The sequence below is a fragment of the Mauremys mutica genome, chromosome 1 (genome assembly GCF_020497125.1).
Source record: "Mauremys mutica isolate MM-2020 ecotype Southern chromosome 1, ASM2049712v1, whole genome shotgun sequence".
Lineage (NCBI taxonomy): Eukaryota > Metazoa > Chordata > Testudines > Geoemydidae > Mauremys > Mauremys mutica.
Window position 1 is genome coordinate 12,843,233 of NC_059072.1, and position 19,455 is coordinate 12,862,687.

The window sequence follows — 19,455 nt, forward strand, 5'->3', positions numbered from 1 at the left end:
ACTTTTATCAATGATCTGGAAGAAAACACAAAATCATTACTAATAAAATTTGCAGATGAGACAGATTGGGGGAGTTGTAAACAATGAAGAGGACAGGTTACTGATACTGCGTGGTCTGGATCATATAGTAAGCTGGACACAAGCAAGCAATACGTGTTTTAATACAGCCAAATGTAAAGTCATATATCTAGGAACAAAGAGTGTAGGTCGCACTTACATGATGGAGGACTCTATCCTGGGAAGCGCTGACTCTGGGGTCATGGTGAATAATCAGCTGAACGTGAACACCCAATGCAATGCTGACTAAAAGAGCTAAAGTGATCCTTGGATGGATAAATGGGAATATCAGGTAGGAGTAGGGAGATTATATTACGTCTGCATTAGGCTACTGGAATATTGTGTCCAGTTCTGGTATCCACAGTGTAAGAAAGATGTTTATAATTGGAGAGGGTTCAGAGAAGAGCCACGAGAATGATGAAAGGATTAGACAACATACTTTATAGTGCAAGACTCCAGGGGATTAATCTGTTTAATTTAACAAAGAGGAGGTTGATCCCAGTCTATAAGTACCTACATGGATATGATAATAGAGGGCTCTTCAATGTAGCAGACAAAAATATAACAAGATCCAGTGGACAGAGGTTGACAATAGACAAATTCAGACTAAAAATAAGGTACAAATTATTAACAGTGAGAGTTTTTAACCATTGGAATAACTTATCAAAGGTTGTGGTGCTTTCTCCATCACTGGCAATTTTTAAATCAAGATTGGGTGTTTTCCTAAAAGGTGTGTCCTAGTTCAACCAGAAATTAATTCAGAAAAATCTTATGGCCTGTATTATCCAGGAGGTCAGACTAGGTGATCACAGTGGTGATTCATAAAAGAAGACAATGAACTTCCCAGATTAGACACCTACAAAGAATTGGTGCCTATCTTGGAAGGGCAATGCTACTTTTGCTAGGCATTTTATTGCCGAGACTGGTCAGCCAGGTTATAATTGGTTGTAATCTGCGTTCCCGTAGGCTGTAGCATTGTTTGTTTGCAGCCGAGTGAAAATATTTTGTGTGACCCTAACATCCAAAAGTCCAAACAGCCAGTTTACATGAGAAGCAAACATTTTTGCACCAACATGAAATGACTTTTCAGAGTAAGATTTGATATGTAGAGCTGAATAATCATTACAATCCAAGATCATTCAAACCAAACTCCAGCTCCCTGTCAGTGTAGAATAGCGCCCTGCATCATATTTCCCTGTGCTTTCTGCAATCTAGTTTTGAATGACAACAAACTACAGGGCCTTCCTAGAAGCTAAGAGATGTCAGTCATGAATTATAAGCTGAATGCAGCCCTTGTGCATTTTCACTGATTTCCTTGGATGGTGAATCTGAGATTTACAGACCAAAATGTGCTTAGTTTTTCTTTTTAATACCCTTTGTTGTTTTTAACCTACTTACTTTTAATGTCATCCTTATAAGCCTCTTGCAGGTAACAAGAAAAGTTATTCTCTGCACTACACAGGATATATGACCATGTGTTCTAGCAAATATTGAAAGGAAAATACATGAAGTCCTGTTCTAAATACTTTTAAGTCACAGAAGTGATTAAATCAGTGTAGATCCTCTGACAGTTGCGTATGAACTTATTATTATTAAATTGCATTTTATTAAATTGGTTTTGTGAATGTTTAGATTTTACCAAACAATACAAAAGACCTATTTAATGAAACAATCTTGAAATTACAATTTTTAAATGTGGTTTAAACTGGAAATAATACCCCCCAAAAATCCATCATACGGCATTGAATGAGATGAATTTAGTAAACAATTGCTTAATATTGTAAATGATCTGCCTCTCTCATTGCATTTACCCTTTAGTAAATTGTACTGTGACATCAATGTCGTAAAAAGAATGGAAAGTTACTCAGTAACAACTTTTTTATATCCTTGATCTTATCAGCTAGTTGAGTTTGGCTAATAAGTAATAAGGCAATATATGCACGTTGCACTGTATTTATTACATACGTGTAAGAGTATTATCTTATGCAAGGGGCTACCATTGTTCTATCCATAAGCAGTGTAAAATTAAAAAAGAAATCAGTCTTCAGATCACTGGGAGGGTATCAACAGCTAAGAATCTGTACTGTTAAGCCATGGTGATTGCTATAAGTGAATGACTATTCTCTTGGGTCAAGAGGTGTAACTGGCTTTACTGGTTTACAGAGCAGTGTAAAACAGTGTTTGTTTTTACCATCTGAATCCAGTATAGCAAAATCAATTAGAATGGTATTGCCAAGCACTTGTGGTTAGAGTATTCTTAGGTATACTTTCTAGGAGTAGAGTGAACATTAGATAGCTTTGACTGATAAACAGGAAATGTAACTTTAAGGAAATCAGTTATGTTTGCTTACTTGACATTAAAAAGAATCAACTTTTTCCTCCCTTTCTATACCAGATCCGAGATGAATGGGGTAACCAGATCTGGATCTGTCCTGGCTGCAACAAAGCTGATGATGGCAGTCCAATGATAGGCTGTGATGACTGTGATGATTGGTATCACTGGTAAGTTGATGTAACCTCTTCTTTTGTGCCATTCTTTCACACCTTGCTGCTGTCCTAGAAACCACCTAGTTATTCACAAAAAGCTAGAATCGTATTTGGGCAGTTCCTTTTCATTTCAACTAGTCATTTGGAAGCTTTTACTTTTATCTTTGTTACTTTGGAAGTTTGCAAAAGTAAATTTTAAGTTGTAAGGGTGCCCATGTTTCTTCTTTGTTTCCATTAGAATTCATAGGAAAATGTTCTGCTAAAACCAATACTAATAGTTTCGAAACTGTTATAATGTCAGATACAGGTACATACTCTAACAACAATAGGACTGTAAACACCATGAACATAGCTATAAAGTTTCAAGTTATGGGCTGCTTATATGAAAAAAACACATTTTGAAGCACATTCTCTCTTTTTTTTTTTTTCTTTTTGTGAAGTGAATCACTTTATAGGTATTTTTTGAGAAGCTAAACAAAATCAAAAGGCTTTTCCACAAATGATTTAAACGATGATGTGGCATCTTTTTAAATCTGGCCTATTACACCCAAAAGCAGTAGACTTCTCATATTATTTTACAAAAAAAAAAAAAAAGTTTCTTATCTAAGTGTCATTCTAAGAAATTCATTGTTTCAAAACAAGAGGGTTTAAATTTCCAAGCTGTGGGGTTTGGGGCTAAAAAATTTAGTCAGATTCTGTTTCCTATCTGAAAAGTTCATCCTGTATGGATAAGAAAGAAAAGTAACGTGTTGATTTACTGAGAGCTTGTGGGTTTTTTGTCAAATTTATAGGCTTTGTGTTGGAATTACGACTGCACCCCCAGAAGAAATGCAGTGGTTCTGTTCTAAGTGTGCCAGCAAAAAGAAAGATAAAAAACATAAGAAGCGGAAGCACAGAGCACACTGAAGTCTTCGCGGTGGATTTAAGTTGTACAGTCACTTCAGCACTTCTGCCCTGACTCCTTGGTAGATGGATTTATTGTGCTTCTGCCTCATCATCCGTCATCAGGTTTTATGGATTGACTCCTGAATGAATCAGGAACAAAAATACACTGTCCATTCTGGACTGTTGTTTTTTCCAAACTGTGCGTGAGCCCCAGTGGCTTAGATTTTAGTATGTTCTGTCACTGGCTTTCACTTACTGAAGGAAACCCTCACCGAGGGTTAAATAGTTAATGATACAGCTCCCGCTCTTGCAGATCCGCAGCAGCAATGACAAATGTTGTAAATAAAGATATCTCCTCTGTCTTTTTTGATTTGTTTTTATTCTCTCCTGAGCCTTTGCATTAAGGTGTTAAAAGAGAGGAGAAATATGTAAATTGCAGTAACTGTAATCTAAGGAGGCCTACTGGAATGATTTCTGTAGTCAGAATACAGTTTTCAAAGCTCTATCCCTGCATAGCCAGATAATCATAACATGAAAATAAAACAAGTGGCTGGTAAATATTTTTGTGATAAGAATATATGAAGCTTTTTTCCTTGATTTTTAGTACTAACATAAAATAAACACGGTCAAGCTTTTGTGAAATATCTTCTATTTTTTAAAAGAAAGTTTCTATTGTGTCAGGTTTTTCTTTCTTCCATGTGAATTGTTTTCAGTGGACCTGTAATATATTTTATACTTTTTATTTTTAGTCGTCAGTGTACCTTTTCATTGCTTGTATATTTCATCAGCGTGTAAAAACACTTCTCATTAAAAGACGTTCTCTCATGTAAATACCTGATATTTATAAAGTTCTTTTTTTTTTTTAAGGTTTATGGGTTTGGGGGTTTTTTGAGTGTCTAATCCTAGCAGGTATGAAAATTCTGTATGATTTATGGCCATTACTGTGGCTTTAAAGGATCATGATAGACTCACTGCAAAAGGAGCTTTCCAGGTGGCCCACTAATGAAACCAACCAACCAACCTTCTGCTTAAGGCCCTGATTCAGGAAGGTACTTAAGGATATGTGTAACTCTAAGAGGGGAGTAATCCTAGTGCATCGAATTGTGCATAGTGAGACAGGTACTGAAGTGTCTTTCTGAATCAGGACCAAAGGCAATGGGCTCAAGCAGTTTTAATGGTAGCAACTGAGTTTTAATTTATAGCTGGAGCGGCTCCTTTTATTTGCAAGTGTTTCTGTATTTGTCAAAATGATTGCGCTCGCATTTAGAAAAAGGAAGTGTCGTTCGTATTCCATAAAGACTAGAAAGCATACTGTGCCATTTTGTGTGTGTTGTGATGTTTTCTTCTAGTGTATCTTTTAATCAGTATTCCCTGGCAAAGACAAATAAAGTATGCTATGGAAATGTATGTTTTATTCTCCATTTTAAACAAAGGAATAATTCTCTAGAATGCCACAAAACTGTGACAGTATGAGATATTTTAGTACAGTGTGTCTGAGAGGTAAATCAAGTATATAGCATTACATTTTAAGTATCATACCTTATGTTTCAAAAGCTATAGGGTAAATCCAGCCGTCATTTAATTTTCGGGTGATCCTACTCTGGACTGTACAGCGATAAGCATCTCGAGTTTTAGAATGCAAACATTTAACCTGATGCACAGATATTACAAATTACTTTTTTTAAATGCCATCTAAATTGATATTAATGAGACTGAATTAGTCATGTTTTTTAAAACATCTTGTCTAGTTAAAGAAATTAGGTTTTCCTGATATGACTGTTAAATTGCAAATCAGTGGAGATATGGATGAAATTGCTTTATTAAAAGTGCACTGTTACCTTCTTTGTTCCATGCCACCTCATTTATATTCTATCCCTAATTACCAGTCAACACATTAGCCAAGACTGTTCTTGGTTTTAATTTCTAATTTTGGATCATTCGATGTTTTAAAACTTATTCTTGTTTTTCCTGTATCATAGACACACCCAAAATATACTGTCTTTGGTCCTGTTTGCTTTGGGTGCACAATAAAGAACTTAGCTTTTGGTAACTTGTTTATCAATTTCCCCCTGTGTTCGGTGAATCAGAACTTTCCACATTTAAATGATTAAATTATGCAACTGAGATACAAATGGAAAAGTCTCACATTTGCCACTTCTCCTGCATTTCAGGAATTTGTGTGTTTGTCCATTGCTATTTCAGGGTTGTTTTCCTAAACTCGGATCATTTTTTTTTATAAATTATCTTTGCAGTAATACCACCAAAGAATCATTATCAGGAGGCTTGAATGACTCATGAGATTAGGAAGGGGAGATAAAGCCTTTCACCAGGTCACAAGGTTGAATCCAGCCTTGGACAGTAGAAATGAGCAGCCTGATTCTCCTTTCACTTGCACTGGATAGATCAGAAGTCAAGGGCGTTAGTACTGGTTGTAAGAGAAGAATCAGGATCCAAAAGTGGCTACCATCTGACTGCTGTTGAGTGGCCATTTTAAAATTACCTACATTAGCATTCTGTAGTCCACCCCTAAATGGATTATTTTAATTCCTTCCATGTAAGAGATTGACAATAGCAAAGTCTCAAATAGACCTCATGGAATTTCTGGCTATTATCCCTTTTCAGGGTATAGAAACTCCGATGGTGTGAGGTTAGTTTTTTTTTTTTTTATGTTTGATCTGTATGTTTGTTTGGGAGTCTTTTCTGCTGTGTTCTGTGGTTTGATTTTTTTTTTCTTGCGGTTTTGGGGCTTTCAATTTTATTTCTTTTGATGAAGAGGTGTCCATGTGGTGAATGTCATGTTATATTGGGAAGGCTTTATCAAAAGGAAAGTTTGCTGGTCTTTGTCTTTAGAGGACAAGTTTCTGTCTTGTAAATTAGACTGTTCAGAGTACAATAATAAACATGGCCAAAGGTTTGGAAAGTAAAGACCTATGAGGAAAGAAATAATTTTCAGTATATAGAGAAGACAACGAGAACTCTACATATACACTTCTACCCCGATATAACACTGTCCTCGGGAGCCAAAAAATCTTACCACGTTATAGCTGAAACCGTGTTATATCGAACTTGCTTTGATCCACCGGAGTGCGCAGCCTCGCACCCCGCCCCCTCCCAGAGCACTGCTTTACCGCGTTATAGCCGAATTCGTATTATATCGGGGTAGAGGTGTATGTAAAAAACAAGACGGGTATTATTTTTTCCATTAATCAGTAAATCAGAACAAGTAATAGATTTCCACTGCAGGGAATACTAAGAGTAAAATTAGGGAAAACTTTATAAAAGTTAGGTAGTAGGAAAAAACCTATTGAATCTCACTGCCGGTACTGTGCCAGGTGCTGATATGATGTAAATCTGCAGAGCTCCACTTAAAGTCAGGGAGCCTGTTTCATCTTACAGCAGCTGAGAACCTGCCCTTTTGTGCTTTAAAGCCCCGCTTTTTGGATCTCTACCTGAATGAAGTCACACAGAAATATTTCAGGTGGGTAGTGTGTTCATCAGTAATGTAAGATGTGCCTGAAAGCTAGTGGAGAATCCTGAAAAACTAGCTCCCAGGATGTTTGTAATTAACCACACTCATTAACTGTATAATCACATTTTGCACCCAGAAAAATCTGTGACCTAGTAGCAAGATCTTTTGGAAAAGCCTGTATGAAGAAAATGTCTTGCCTAGCAATGTTATTGAAGGGGATTTATGGAGATGTTCTTTTACCCAGATAATCTAACTTCAGAACTGTATTTAGCACGCAAAGCATAATTTCTATGGTTGACAAGGTGTTTCTCTTCTGAAGGCGTCTGCAGTTAAGTACAGTGAGGATCTTTATGCTCCTCAGCTGATTTGTGATTCCAAATGTCCTGTAAGGAGAAAAAAAATTGAGAAGGTATCAGAGCTTGTGACTTTGTCCTGGGCTTTCCAGAGATAAAATATACAGCATTACTTCACTGTATCACCTAAACCGTCTTTGTTCTCCTTTCAATAGGACGATTAAACAAAGACCTACTAACCAAATTAAAGTATAAAATGAACACTGATATATGGAAACCTTGCCAGAAAGAATGTTAATGAATGAAGTTCTCTAAAGGCATGCTGGCTAAGTTTTCAATACAAATAGTTTTATGGCCAATCTCTTTAGCTCATAGCAGTTTTCTTTAGAAGTTTGTCTCAAAGTAGCTGAGTTTCCTTGACTGTAGAATGAATTAGATAATGTTCTGAATAAAGTCTCTCTTCACAATCGTGTCAGTCATTCTATTTAGGAAACTCTCTTTCTTCTTTTGGAATCTTGGATCAGCTGTAGCCTAAAAAGGATAAAGCATCTATTAATCCATGTGTGGAGTACAGCAGAGGATGCTGTAATGGGAGATTTAAGACAGCCAAACAGCTTGTACCTGATTGATGTAAGCAGAGGCATTTCATTTAAATATGAAATATTTCAACTGGCTGTTTGGCTCTTTCACTTGGGACAAGCCAAGGTGCAGCTGTGATTCTTCAGAGAACTGTCCCTGGCATGCATCCTTGGGCCAGATCCACAGTTGGTGTAAAGTGACATAGATCCATTGGAGTCCATGGAGCTATATTTAAGAACATAAGAAAGGCCGTACCGGGTCAGACCAAAGGTCCATCTAGCCCAGTATCTGTCTACCGACAGTGGCCAATGCCAGGTGCCCCAGAGGGAGTGAACCTAACAGGCAATGATCAAGTGATCTCTCTCCTGCCATCCATCTCCATCCTCTGACGAACAGAGGCTAGGGACACCATTCTTACCCATCCTGGCTAATAGCCATTTATGGACTTAGCCACCATGAATTTATCCAGTCCCCTTTTAAACATTGTTATAGTCCTAGCCTTCACAACCTCCTCAGGTAAGGAGTTCCACAAGTTGACTGTGCGCTGCGTGAAGAAGAACTTCCTTTTATTTGTTTTAAACCTGCTGCCTATTAATTTCATTTGGTGACCCCTAGTTCTTGTATTTGTTTATACCTGCTGAGGACTGGGCTTTTTGTACATGAAGGTGATTACTTTTACAATTACTTTAAATCCCCCAGGCCTCATTTTGCTTTTCCTGGAACATTGATGTTTAAGCCTGGTAATATGGAGTTCTGTGTTCCTGGAAACGTAGGTAAAATATTATTTCATTTTTGTCAGTGGCTGATGACTAAACACTCATGGCTGATGCATAAGCACAAGCCTACAGTGGGCACAGAGATATTGTGGATTTGTACCTGTGTTTGTACCTTATACAAATGATGATTGTGTTCAAGGATGTTAGCAATGGAGCATTGCTCGAGATTTAATGGGATGTCAAAATGTTGCCCACTGTACAGGCTTTGTAAAACAAAGCTATTGGGAAAATGTAAGCAGAAAATTTTCCATGATCCTTTTAAAAATTCAAATTGAACGTTTTTACTAATGAGTAGATATTTTCTTGCTGTGTTGTCAATTGAAGAATTTTTCAGTGTTGTGCTGTTAAGTAGAAACCTGAAAGCAAAATCAGCAGAAACTGGCTAAAAAAAAAACAAAAAAACTTTAAATTAACGAGCCTGTTGTATTGCCTAAACTGCGGGGAGGCTACAAAAAATAACCAGTCTGACTAGTGAAAATTGAATTTGATTTTTACACTTCAGTTTTAATAATATAAAATGTGAGGGGATTTGTTTTATAAAGTAAAAACCGTTGCCTGGCAATGTCCCTTTAAAATGTAGTTTTGACAACATATTAGATCACGAGCTGTTATGCCTCTGTCGTTGTTTACTGTTCTTGTGGTGAGATGTGTGATGGCACATTGTTGGACCACTGTGCTGTTGTAACCTGAGCACTCCAGCAGTGCTGGTAGTGGGTTGTGTGCAAGAGGTCTTGGATACACAACTGTTAACTGCAATGGCTCTGCTAATAAGAAAACGAAACTGGTTCCTGGTGTGTTACCAGGGTCGTCATCCTTCCACATGTTCAGGGCCAATCAATATTTGTTTTATTAAACTTTTAGATTTTCCAGTTTAATGTCTGCAGTATCTGTGGGAGCCAAATAATGCCAGCAGCGCCACAATATTTCCTGTTACGAGAGCTGGAAAGAAAAGAGGAGTGGGAAGGGGATTGCACAAAATTATTTCCATTTTTAATCCACATTTCTTTTACCGGACAAGCTCTATCTTAATACTAAACATGGTGACTGCTGGTAAATGTTCTCTTTTAGTAGTGACTACAGAGGAGGAAGGTCCTGCTAGTGAAGGCAGGGGGCTGGACTCGATGACCTTTTAAGGTCCCTTCCAGTTCTAGGAGATTGGTATATCTCCAATTTATTTATTTATTTATATATATTTTATTTTATAAGGATAGCACTCAGCAATTCTGACTTCATCCTTGCAGGGGCGGCTCTAGCAATTTTGCCGCCCCAAGCACGGCGGCACGCCGCGGGGGGCGCTCTGGTGGTCGCCGGTCCCGCGGCTCTGGTGGACCTCCTGCAGACGTGCCTGCGGCGGGTCCGCTGGTCCCGCAGCTCCGATGGAGCACGCCTGCAGGAGGTCCACCGGAGCCGCCTGCCGCCCTCCCAGTGACAGGCAGAGCGCCCCCCGCAGCATGCCGCCCCAAGCACGCGCTTGGCGCGCTGGGGTCTGGAGCTGGCCCTGCATCCTTGCCTCTGTTACAGATTTACAGGTGACCGTGGCACGTAATCTCTCTGCTCCTCAGTTTCCCCATCTATAGAATGGGGATGTCATGGAGCCCACAAGGCTAGGGTGCCTCCTCCTGGCAGGTCTGGGGATTAGCTCCTTTCAGAGGTGTTGCACTGTCCTCTGGCAGTCTCTCCACCCATCTTTGCAACTTCAGGAGCTGCAACTTGGCCCTCCAGCCAGGTCACTGTGCTTCCTCCTCTTTTGGAGTAACAAAGCCTTTTGGGGCAAACTATCCCAGGCAGTCTGTTCTCCTCTGCCCGGTCTATGTCACTTCCTCCATGACTGATGCAGGGACCGAGAGACCCGCCGCCAAATTGCCCCGACGTGCCGCCCCTTCTCCTTGGCCACCCCAAGCACCTGCTTGCTGAGCTGGTGCCTGGAGCCAGCCCTGTGCTTCAGATCTGTTTATTCAGATACTTTGTGTGGAATAAGGCAGGTAGGACTAAGCTCCACACTGAGCTCTTATTTTTGTTGGTGATACTTTTATCTTCCACTGCTGTTTTTTGTTTTTTGAGGCATGTCTGAAAAGCCGCTCCTTGCCTGCACTTGCTTCTGTGTGGTCTGTCAAAATATATCCCTCACAGATTAGCATGATCACTGCCTTTTGTGGCTCTGTTGGCTGTGCAATCTCTCAGATAGCACTCTGAGTTGCTAGGTACATAGGTGAGAGCATTGTAAAGACAGACAGTGCTCCCCTGACTCTTCTACTAAGCCCAATGCCAACTCATAGAATATCAGGGTTGAAAGGGACCTCAGGAGGTCATCTAGTCCAACTTCCTGCTCAAAGCAGGACCAATCCCCAGACAGAGTTTTACCCCAGTTGCCTAAATGGAGCCCCTCAAGGATTGAGCTCACATTCAGGGGCTGTGTATCCCAATGGTGGCTCCAGTTCAGATGAAATTCAGATCATTGTTATTCAACAAGTAGTGGGGTGCTGGTATTTCTCTCATTTCAAGCAGTGGTCAGCAAGGATTTTCCTGGTCATTATTCACTTAGCAAGGAAAGGGTGAGGCTGATCCCAAAAGATGGGCCAACTGCGAAAAGACCCTGTGGATCGGAGGTTGCTGAAGCAAATAATTCCCAAGTGGAGTTCCCCTTCACCTGTCTAGGTCTAAGTTGCAGATATAGGACCTGATTCTCTTCAGAAGGGCTCAGTACCCACAACTTCAGCTCATGTGGATGGGAGCTGCAGGTGCCCAGCACCTCTGAAAATTTGACTCTTCATTCATCAGAGTTAATATAGGTTTTTTTATTTTTTTGGTGCCCATGTTCAAGGGCAGGGCAGGTTCTACTTAACACAGTGGTCAGGTTCATGAGGGGCCTTTTGTGTTTCAAATCCCCCTGTCAAGTCCAGAAACTCCTTGTGTTATAGGTAGGGTGACCAGACAGCAAGTGTGAAAAATCAGGACAGGGGGTGGGGTGTAATAGGAGCCTATATAAGAAAAAGACCCAAAAATCAGGACTCCCCCTATAAAATCGGGACATTTGGTCACCCTAGTTATAAAGTATCATTGTGGTCTACCTAAGCTACTGAAGCCTCTTTCAGAGCCATTTGATTCCTGCCAGCTCAGGTTTCTTGCATGGAAAGTTTTTCTTTCCAGTGGCTGTGGCTTCTGTTTGTAGAGCAAGGGAACCTCAGGGTCTAGTGACTGATCCATCCTACACTAAATTTTGCAAGGATAAGATGGCACTATGGACTCAGACAAGATTCCTTCCCAAGGTGGTGACAGAACTCCACCTTAATGACTTCATCATCCTGCCAATTTTTTCCCACGCCCAAATGCCCATCGTTGCAAGACCTTGGTTTGCAATTTTGAGGCTACCAAAGGTCCCCAGGCTTTTATCTGCAGCTGGCTGCAGATCTTGATGTCCATCCAACTTTTCATTTCACTTGACCTTGGTCCAACAGGTCTGTCTTTACCAGAGCCATGGATAAATGGCTGGCTGATTGCATTATTTCTCTTTGTGCTCTCTGCAACTTTTGGATTGCATATGTTGGTTGTGAAGTTACACACTTACAGAATGTTATTGCTTGGAATTCTGGCATGAATCCAGATTTGGCTTCATATGTTGCACAAGCTGTTTGAGTTGTGTGCTTGTAACTTTTTCTCCCCCTAGCTATTTTAATTTTCTGGGATGACTGTACGATTTAGCTGTTTATGTCTGCTATGACGTGTCCTTATACTATCAAAACTTTATTTCTTTGCTGCTGCTGCTGCTGTGAGAGATTGCCAGTAGCACACGTTTACTAGTCTGAGACCTGCCAGTTTCCTTTGTGTGAAACACAACTGACTACAATGAGTCATCTTCTGGAGAGACACCTTTCGAGCTTTTCGGTGTCCTAGAATGGGCTCTATTGTGAGTCATACCTTTTTGAAGAAAAGAACATTACTTATCTGCTATCATACTACATTCCACACCCAGTTATCTCCACAGAACTGGGGCTCCATTGAGTAATTCTTTATGCTTGCTACCAACTTATTGCAACAAATTAACTGGTGGTTAGCGGCAGTGAGAGCTGCTATATCCGCAGCAAGGCAAGGATCTGTTGCCACCCCTTCTGTTAGTTTAATGGCTTCAGAACTCTAAAGCTCTGATGGTTCCCATCAGTCCCACCTGTAGAGAGCATGGGAATCCATTAGAATTGCTTGCTTTGTATGACCAAGGACTAATTTGTTTAATATGTGTATTACAAATGGAGACAATGAGGCAGAAGTTCTAATGTGATTTGTCCCAGGTAGCAAAGTCGAGACTACAATTCAGAGCTTCTGACTTCCAGCCTGGTCTCTACACTAACCAGATTATTCTAGTTCTGGAAAAGCTTTAGGTAAAAATAGTGGCCTTGCGTTTGCAGTTCAACCATATCCAAAACCAGAGTAAACCTCTGAAATGTCAACCATCCAAAAACTGGGTTCTGCTTTTTTGGCCCTTCATATCCGTATTTGCAGCTAACAACTGTTTTAATTGTGATAGTGGTTGCTGGTTTTAGCTATATGTTCCTGCTTGGTAACGCTGGTGTTACCTCTGTAGGCATCGTATTATTAACTGAACATCAAGGATTCCTCGCACATACAGTGTGTTGAGCCTAAATGTGCGGTCTCAGCTTTATCAGTGCAGCCCTCAGGAATCCCTTCAAGGAGCCATCCAAAGCTCTGTGACACAGTGAGATGTCGTCGCTAGAACTTCCCCAGATGGCCAGATTGTATTCAGGATTTGCCAACATACACAGTTGTACCAGCTTACTTTAAGATGTGATTCAGGTTAGTTTAAGTTGACTGGAACAGATTTAAAATAAACCACTCACATCAAAATAAGGGTCCACCTGGGGGTTTGTGTCAGATGAACTAAAACCATTGCAAGTTTGTGAGTGGGCAAAGCCCCCATCTAATGATTTCACATGGAGGTGCAGGCTCCCTGATTAGTTGCTACCACCCTCTGCTGGAAGTGATGCCATTCAATAGCCATACAATTAAGGAGCATTTCAGTGTTTGTGATCCCCGATCATATTAAACTTGATTTTTAAAAGTACATTTGATTTTCCCTCCATTTTTTTCCCAGCGGGACACCAGTAAAGGGCGTTTGGCTGCATTTCCACTTTCAATGTCCATATCTACCATGTTTGGATTTCTTTTAAAAGTTTGCATTTTTCTCAGGTTTATAACACGTTTATGGGAAAATTGCAACATTCTTGATTTTTTTACCCTTAAATTACTTATATTTACACTCAACCTGAACTCTAGTTTAATGTATTCCCAGACCAAAAATATGTTAAATTAATATAATTATATTGAATAGCTTTTGGAAGCAAAGCTATCATTTTAATTAGAGTTCTGGCCACCGTTATTATAGACAGACTCACAAATGTCTGTTTTCAGTTTCTCTGTTTAATCTCTGCCCAGAGATGAGTTTTTCAGCGGCATCAAAATTCCTTTAATAGTTTTTGTGTCATATGCCTTGAACAAAGCTGGGAAAAAGGCTAATATAATTCTGGAGTGCTGTGTGTAAGACACGGGCGGTAACTGTTCCAGTCGACTTGGCCTCAGTTGGCATATCGTGTCCAGTTCTTGGTGCCCACACATGGACAAACTGGAGAGAGTCCAGAGGAGAGCAACAAAAATGATGAAAGATTAAAAAAACTGACCTATGAGAGAAGATTAAAAAATTGGGCTTGTTTAGTATTGAGAAAAGATGACTGATTGCGACATAAGTCTCCAAATATGTTAAGACCTATTATAAAGAGGACAATGATCGATTGGTCTCCATGTCTACTGAAGACAGGACAAGAAATAATTGGCTTAATCTGCAGCAAAGGAGATTTAGGTTAGATATGGCGGTCGCCGGTCCCGTGGCTCCGGTGGACCTCCTGCAGACGTGCCTGCGGAGGGTCCGCTGGTCCCGCAGCTCCGGTGGACCTCCCGCAGGCATGCCTGCGGATGCTCCACCGGAGCCGCGGGACCAGCGGACCCTCCACAGGTGCGCCTGCGGGAGGTCCACCGGAGCCGCCTGCCGCCCTCCCGTAGCACGCTGCCCCAAGCACGCGCTTGGCGCGCTGGGGTCTGGAGCCGGCCCTGCTGCCTTGAGTGCAGGGGATTGGACTAGATGACCTCTCAAGGTTCCTTCCTGTCCTACAAGTCTATGACTGTGGAATCCCCATCATTGGAGGATTTTAAGAACAGGTTAGACAGACACCTGTCAGGGGTGGTCTAGGTTTACTGGGTCCTGCCTCAGCGTATGCGGCTGGACTAAATGACCTCTCCAGGTCCCTCCCAGCTCCTACATTTCTATGATTTGATGTTAAAAAGCACTTAATTGAAATGTTAGCGAACAAGGTTTTTTTTAAAAAGCAACACTTAGTCTTGACAAGGCCAAGTGGAGGTAATGGGAGGAGGGAGCCTTTGTTGAATGACAATAGCAGCCAAGAAGCCAAGACGAGACTCTGGAACCTGCTTAGACCTTTCAGAAATGGAGTGAGATCCTCTGCTGAGCTTTTAGAGGTTGGACCAGAATGGGTAATAGGCACACAGCAGCTCCTAAGCTGATCCCCTCCAATAGGCCTTAGAGGAGTGGGGAGGGACGGTAGGTGGCCAAATAAGCAGCAGTACCGGTGGTTCAGGGACTGCTCGCAGAACCCAGTGAATGACCTGAAAAGATTCTAGGCCTCGCTGGATTAAAGTATCATCAAACCAAATAGTTCCAGGGCATGAAACTTACAAGTTTCATGACTCACCCCATCTTTTCCTGATTTTATTTTGAAAGTAAATTCCCGGGGAGAGGGGAAATCAAGCACTCAGAAGTCAGGAAATGCAGAATTGAAAGGTCAACCTTAACACTTTTCCCTCATGTGCTTTAGCATGTGAAATCTTTATCATTATTGTGTGTTGTCAGCGCAAGAGAGAATAGGGTTTTTATTTTCTATCCCTTAAAATACAGTAGGGCACATACAGTCCTCGAGCGTGGTTGGGTTTTTAAAAAGTCTCCAGGAGATCTATAAAACAAGCCAAGATTTGAAGGGGGTAGAGGGGAAAAGTCCATTTCAGTGGTTTTCAAGTTTTGAGTTTAAATTTGAATGGCCCAGAGTCTGGATTAGTGTGTGATCTCCTCTCTTAATCTCTCTAGTATGAGAGAAGCCAGAGATTGAAATAAGCTTAAATTTAAGGCCCTGATTACGGTATGGGGACTATAGTGGCATAGCTATGACCCTGTAGCTATCCCGGCATAAACCCATAGTGTAGACACAATGTACAGTGACCGAAAGAGTTTTTCCATCACTGTAGGAACTCCACCCCCACCTCCCCACCTGGTCAATGGAAACATTCTGCCATCCACCTCGCTGTGTCTACATTAGAGATTAGTTCAGCTAGTTATGGCACTCAAGGGCGTGGATTTTTCACATCCTGAGGGCCATAGTTATGTTGACCAAAATTTGAAGTGTACAGCAGACCCAGAGATAGTGTCCAGATAGCCAAGAGATTTAAGGCATCAATACAAGGGGAAGGTTCATTCTCAGTCCTACAACTGCACTTCCTGACTTCTAAGTGGAGTTGGTCAGAAGATGAGGGCATTCTTCCACAATTATGTTCTGACCAACTGATCAGAAAACATTCAATTTCTTTCTTTTTTTTTTTGTTTACATTGCAGACACCTGTGTTTAGAAATTTCCCTGCTTCTTTAACTCCAAATTTTCCAACCAACTCCACTTTGAAGAACTTGTTTTCTCAACGCCGGTGGTTGCACGAATACTATTTTACTTTTGCATGGAAGCGTGCGTGTGTGTGTAAAAAAAAAATATATACACACAGACTCAGGTTGTAAAATACTCTGATATAACACCTTTCATCCAGGTGGATCCCAGTGTGAGATCTTTATCGTTATTACACACTGAATGAGCTTTGCCCAACTGGCTTGAGGGGTTGGCAGAGTGCTTTATGTTTAATGCTTTGGCTATATATGAAGAGGAATGCTTCATTAATGAGGTGAGAGCTGACAGGGTGCATCTTTCCTTCAGCATCTCCTTGGGGAGAGGGGAGCAGTGATAACCCCTGTGCTTAAAGCAAACAATTCAGAACCCAGGGGTTTGGGTGTCTTTGCTGTCATTTTCTGCTCTTTTCTCTCCCGCTGAGAGACCTGGCTCTTCACTCCTCTGTAAAAAGAAAAAAAATAGACTAACTGGTGTAAAAACCCTAGAGGACCCAGTTTGTCTTAGGGTGAGGCCTCTTTTACATGAAATGTGGAAATCTTAACTTTAGCCACTGCCAGGAATTCAGCAGCTGGAACATAAAGTCAGCTCTCAGGCCGCCAGTTCTCTTGCAAACAGAGCAAAGGAACACTTTGGATGCAGCCACTTTTTTTTTTGCCACCTGAAAAGGGAAAAAAAAAGAGTCCCATAGTCAAAGTGGGTTTCCCGCTAGCAGAGTCTGTTGGGGGCTGGGCCAAACACTGACACGGCCGACCCAATGGTACTTAAGTAGGAGCAGAACCGAAATCTAATGTCCCGCTCCAGCTTTCTCATGATCCAACCCCAGATACCCAAATAGCAGGGGGCTGCCTAGACTTAAGGGGGGGCTGGCAATCTAAGGACTTACTTAAGCCAAGAAACTGACAAAATGAAATTACTGATCCCCTCCAACCTCGGTGCTGGAAAAGAAAGGTGATGAAGGCACATTTTAACCCGTGCTATTTGCCACTAGTTGTTTTCTCCTTTTTTAGCGCATAAACCTCCTGTCATTCTCTGCCTGGGAATTTGCTAGCCCCTGGCTTGCTAGGGCCTTTACTATCCCTCCTGGTGGCAGTTGGGGTGGAGGGTAAGTCTGAGTGCCCTGGATGGAGTCAACTTTCCCCTTCCACTCATTCAACAGATCAAAAATAAACACACAAAATAAATGCAAGTGACTGATTGGTTGGAAAAGATCCCAGTGTCGTGTGTCATAATTACAACCCCCTGCAACAAATGAAAGGAGTTTTCTTGCTTCATAGCCTGACTCTGGAAGCTTGCTGTGTTTGCAACCCTGGGGGCTCGGGACAGGTCTTTTCTGGGCCTGCCTCCCCCTGCTGGTCGCTTGTAATCAGCTCTTCCCCCCCCTCTGTTTAGTTCCAATCAAGTCAGAGAAGAGCTGGTGATGGAGATGGTGGAAGTGTTTGAAGGTAAAACAGAGACATTCAGAAAAACCTGCAACTCCCCAGCCTTGCGCTGGAAATGAGTCAGGGAACAATTTGACCCTTTAAATAATAACACTCAGTTGGTAACAGGTCCCATACAACAGACCTGGCAATTAGCAAATTGTGGTTTGAGAAATAATAAGCACCCTAGCTAAAGAAAGTCAGAGAAGGGAGTTTCAGCTATTCATTGACTCAGCTTTCTCCCTTTAGGGGGAAACATTAATGTTTAGACTTGTCTGCCTGCAAGGAGGTAAACGATCTTCCTTGCTTCTGTGTGTTTGGGGAGACACTTTCTCTAGTTTAAAGCTTTACATTACTTCTCCTGGTGTATTAGTGGAGAGTCATTTATAAAAGGCAGTAAAATATTCGTGACAGGTTTCTCCCCCCTCCCCCACAAACACACACCAGTAACCACTGGATTATTAAAATCTTAGGCTGTAAATGGATAAATATGCCATGTGTATAGTATATTTGAAATGCAGTGTGTATCCTACATAAAATGTGTGTGTATGTAAAATCTTTATAAGATCAGTATGGGTGTAGAAACTTTGGGTTATTATATATATTATAAAATCACTAGCCTTCAATCTAAAGAATCAAAAACTCTCGACCCCCCAATCCCATGCACTAAAAGGTCAGGTCTCTGGCTGGACACTGTTATTTATTATTTGTATTGCAGTAGTGCCCAATCAGGATCTGGGGTATTATTTATCGCATTTAGTGCTTGCCATCAGTCATGAAAACTTAACAAAGACGCTATTGGGTTTATCTATAGGCAGCTAAACAAACGTATCTTGCTCTTCTGTTATCTTCTTGTTAACAAAAACACTATCAGGATGTTCTAAACATCAGCATTTACTGCACAAGAGCCGTTTATCTAGGATGATATATAGAGAACCCATCAATTAGTGCAAAGGGTTTGTAGATACCTGCCATATATTCTCTCCAAACCCACAGTCGCTTCCCTGGCTTATTTCACGAATGATATCACTGCATTTGATGGGCCTCGGCTACTTGTGTTTGGAGCGGGAAGATCCTGTTTTAATCATCATAAAGAATGTCAGGAATGACGAATACGTGTTAATAAAAACCCAAACTGAGAAAATGTTCCCAGTTTTGAACTAGTAGCTCAGGTAAGCGTGTCCTGGGGTGCGGGCTTGTTCTGAGTCCTGGGACAGAGTAACACATGAGTGTTATGAGGCGAGGACCCAATTGGCCCATGATGACACTTACTAAGGAGTAGACCCCCCCCAACACACCTGGAAATCTCAAGTCATCAGCATGCACCAATGATACAGCAGAGTTGACACCCGCAGTGAAATGCCAGCCCCAGCGAGGTCAATGGGAATTTTGCTAATGACCTTCATTGGGCCTGGATTTTGCCCTCTCTTCCCCGTCTCCCCTCTGGTGGGCCCTATAACTACTAGATACCTGCTGCCTTGGGTTTCTCCCCAAGCACGGTCACCTCCCCTAGATTCAGAAGGGGCAATTTTCATTCCTTGTTCTCCCCACCCGCCTGCTCATGCTCTCTTTATTCCCAGCTCTCAGTGTCTCCGGGGCTCTCGGCTATCCAGTGACTGCTCCACCATCAAGAAACTTTCTCTTTCTAATGGCTCAAGATCTTAGCAGGAACATTCCCCCGCTTCCCCCTTTGGAGCCTAGGTCTCTGCACTCCTGACAATCAAGCCCGAGGAGGAGGGAGTCAGG

The 19,455-nt window shown here is 41.4% G+C and overlaps 1 protein-coding gene across 1 annotated transcript in view; it reads left to right on the top strand.

The window, feature by feature from the left end:
• The window catches only part of TAF3 (TATA-box binding protein associated factor 3), a 138,635-nt gene extending 133,369 nt beyond the window's left edge, over positions 1–5,266 (top strand). Inside the window, exons 6-7 of the mRNA XM_044979061.1 lie at positions 2,453–2,559; positions 3,336–5,266. Coding sequence (XP_044834996.1) covers positions 2,453–2,559; positions 3,336–3,450 — 222 coding nt within the window. The 3' untranslated portion in view covers positions 3,451–5,266. The remainder of the gene's footprint in view (positions 1–2,452; positions 2,560–3,335) is intronic.
• The last annotated feature ends 14,189 nt before the right edge of the window (positions 5,267–19,455 follow it).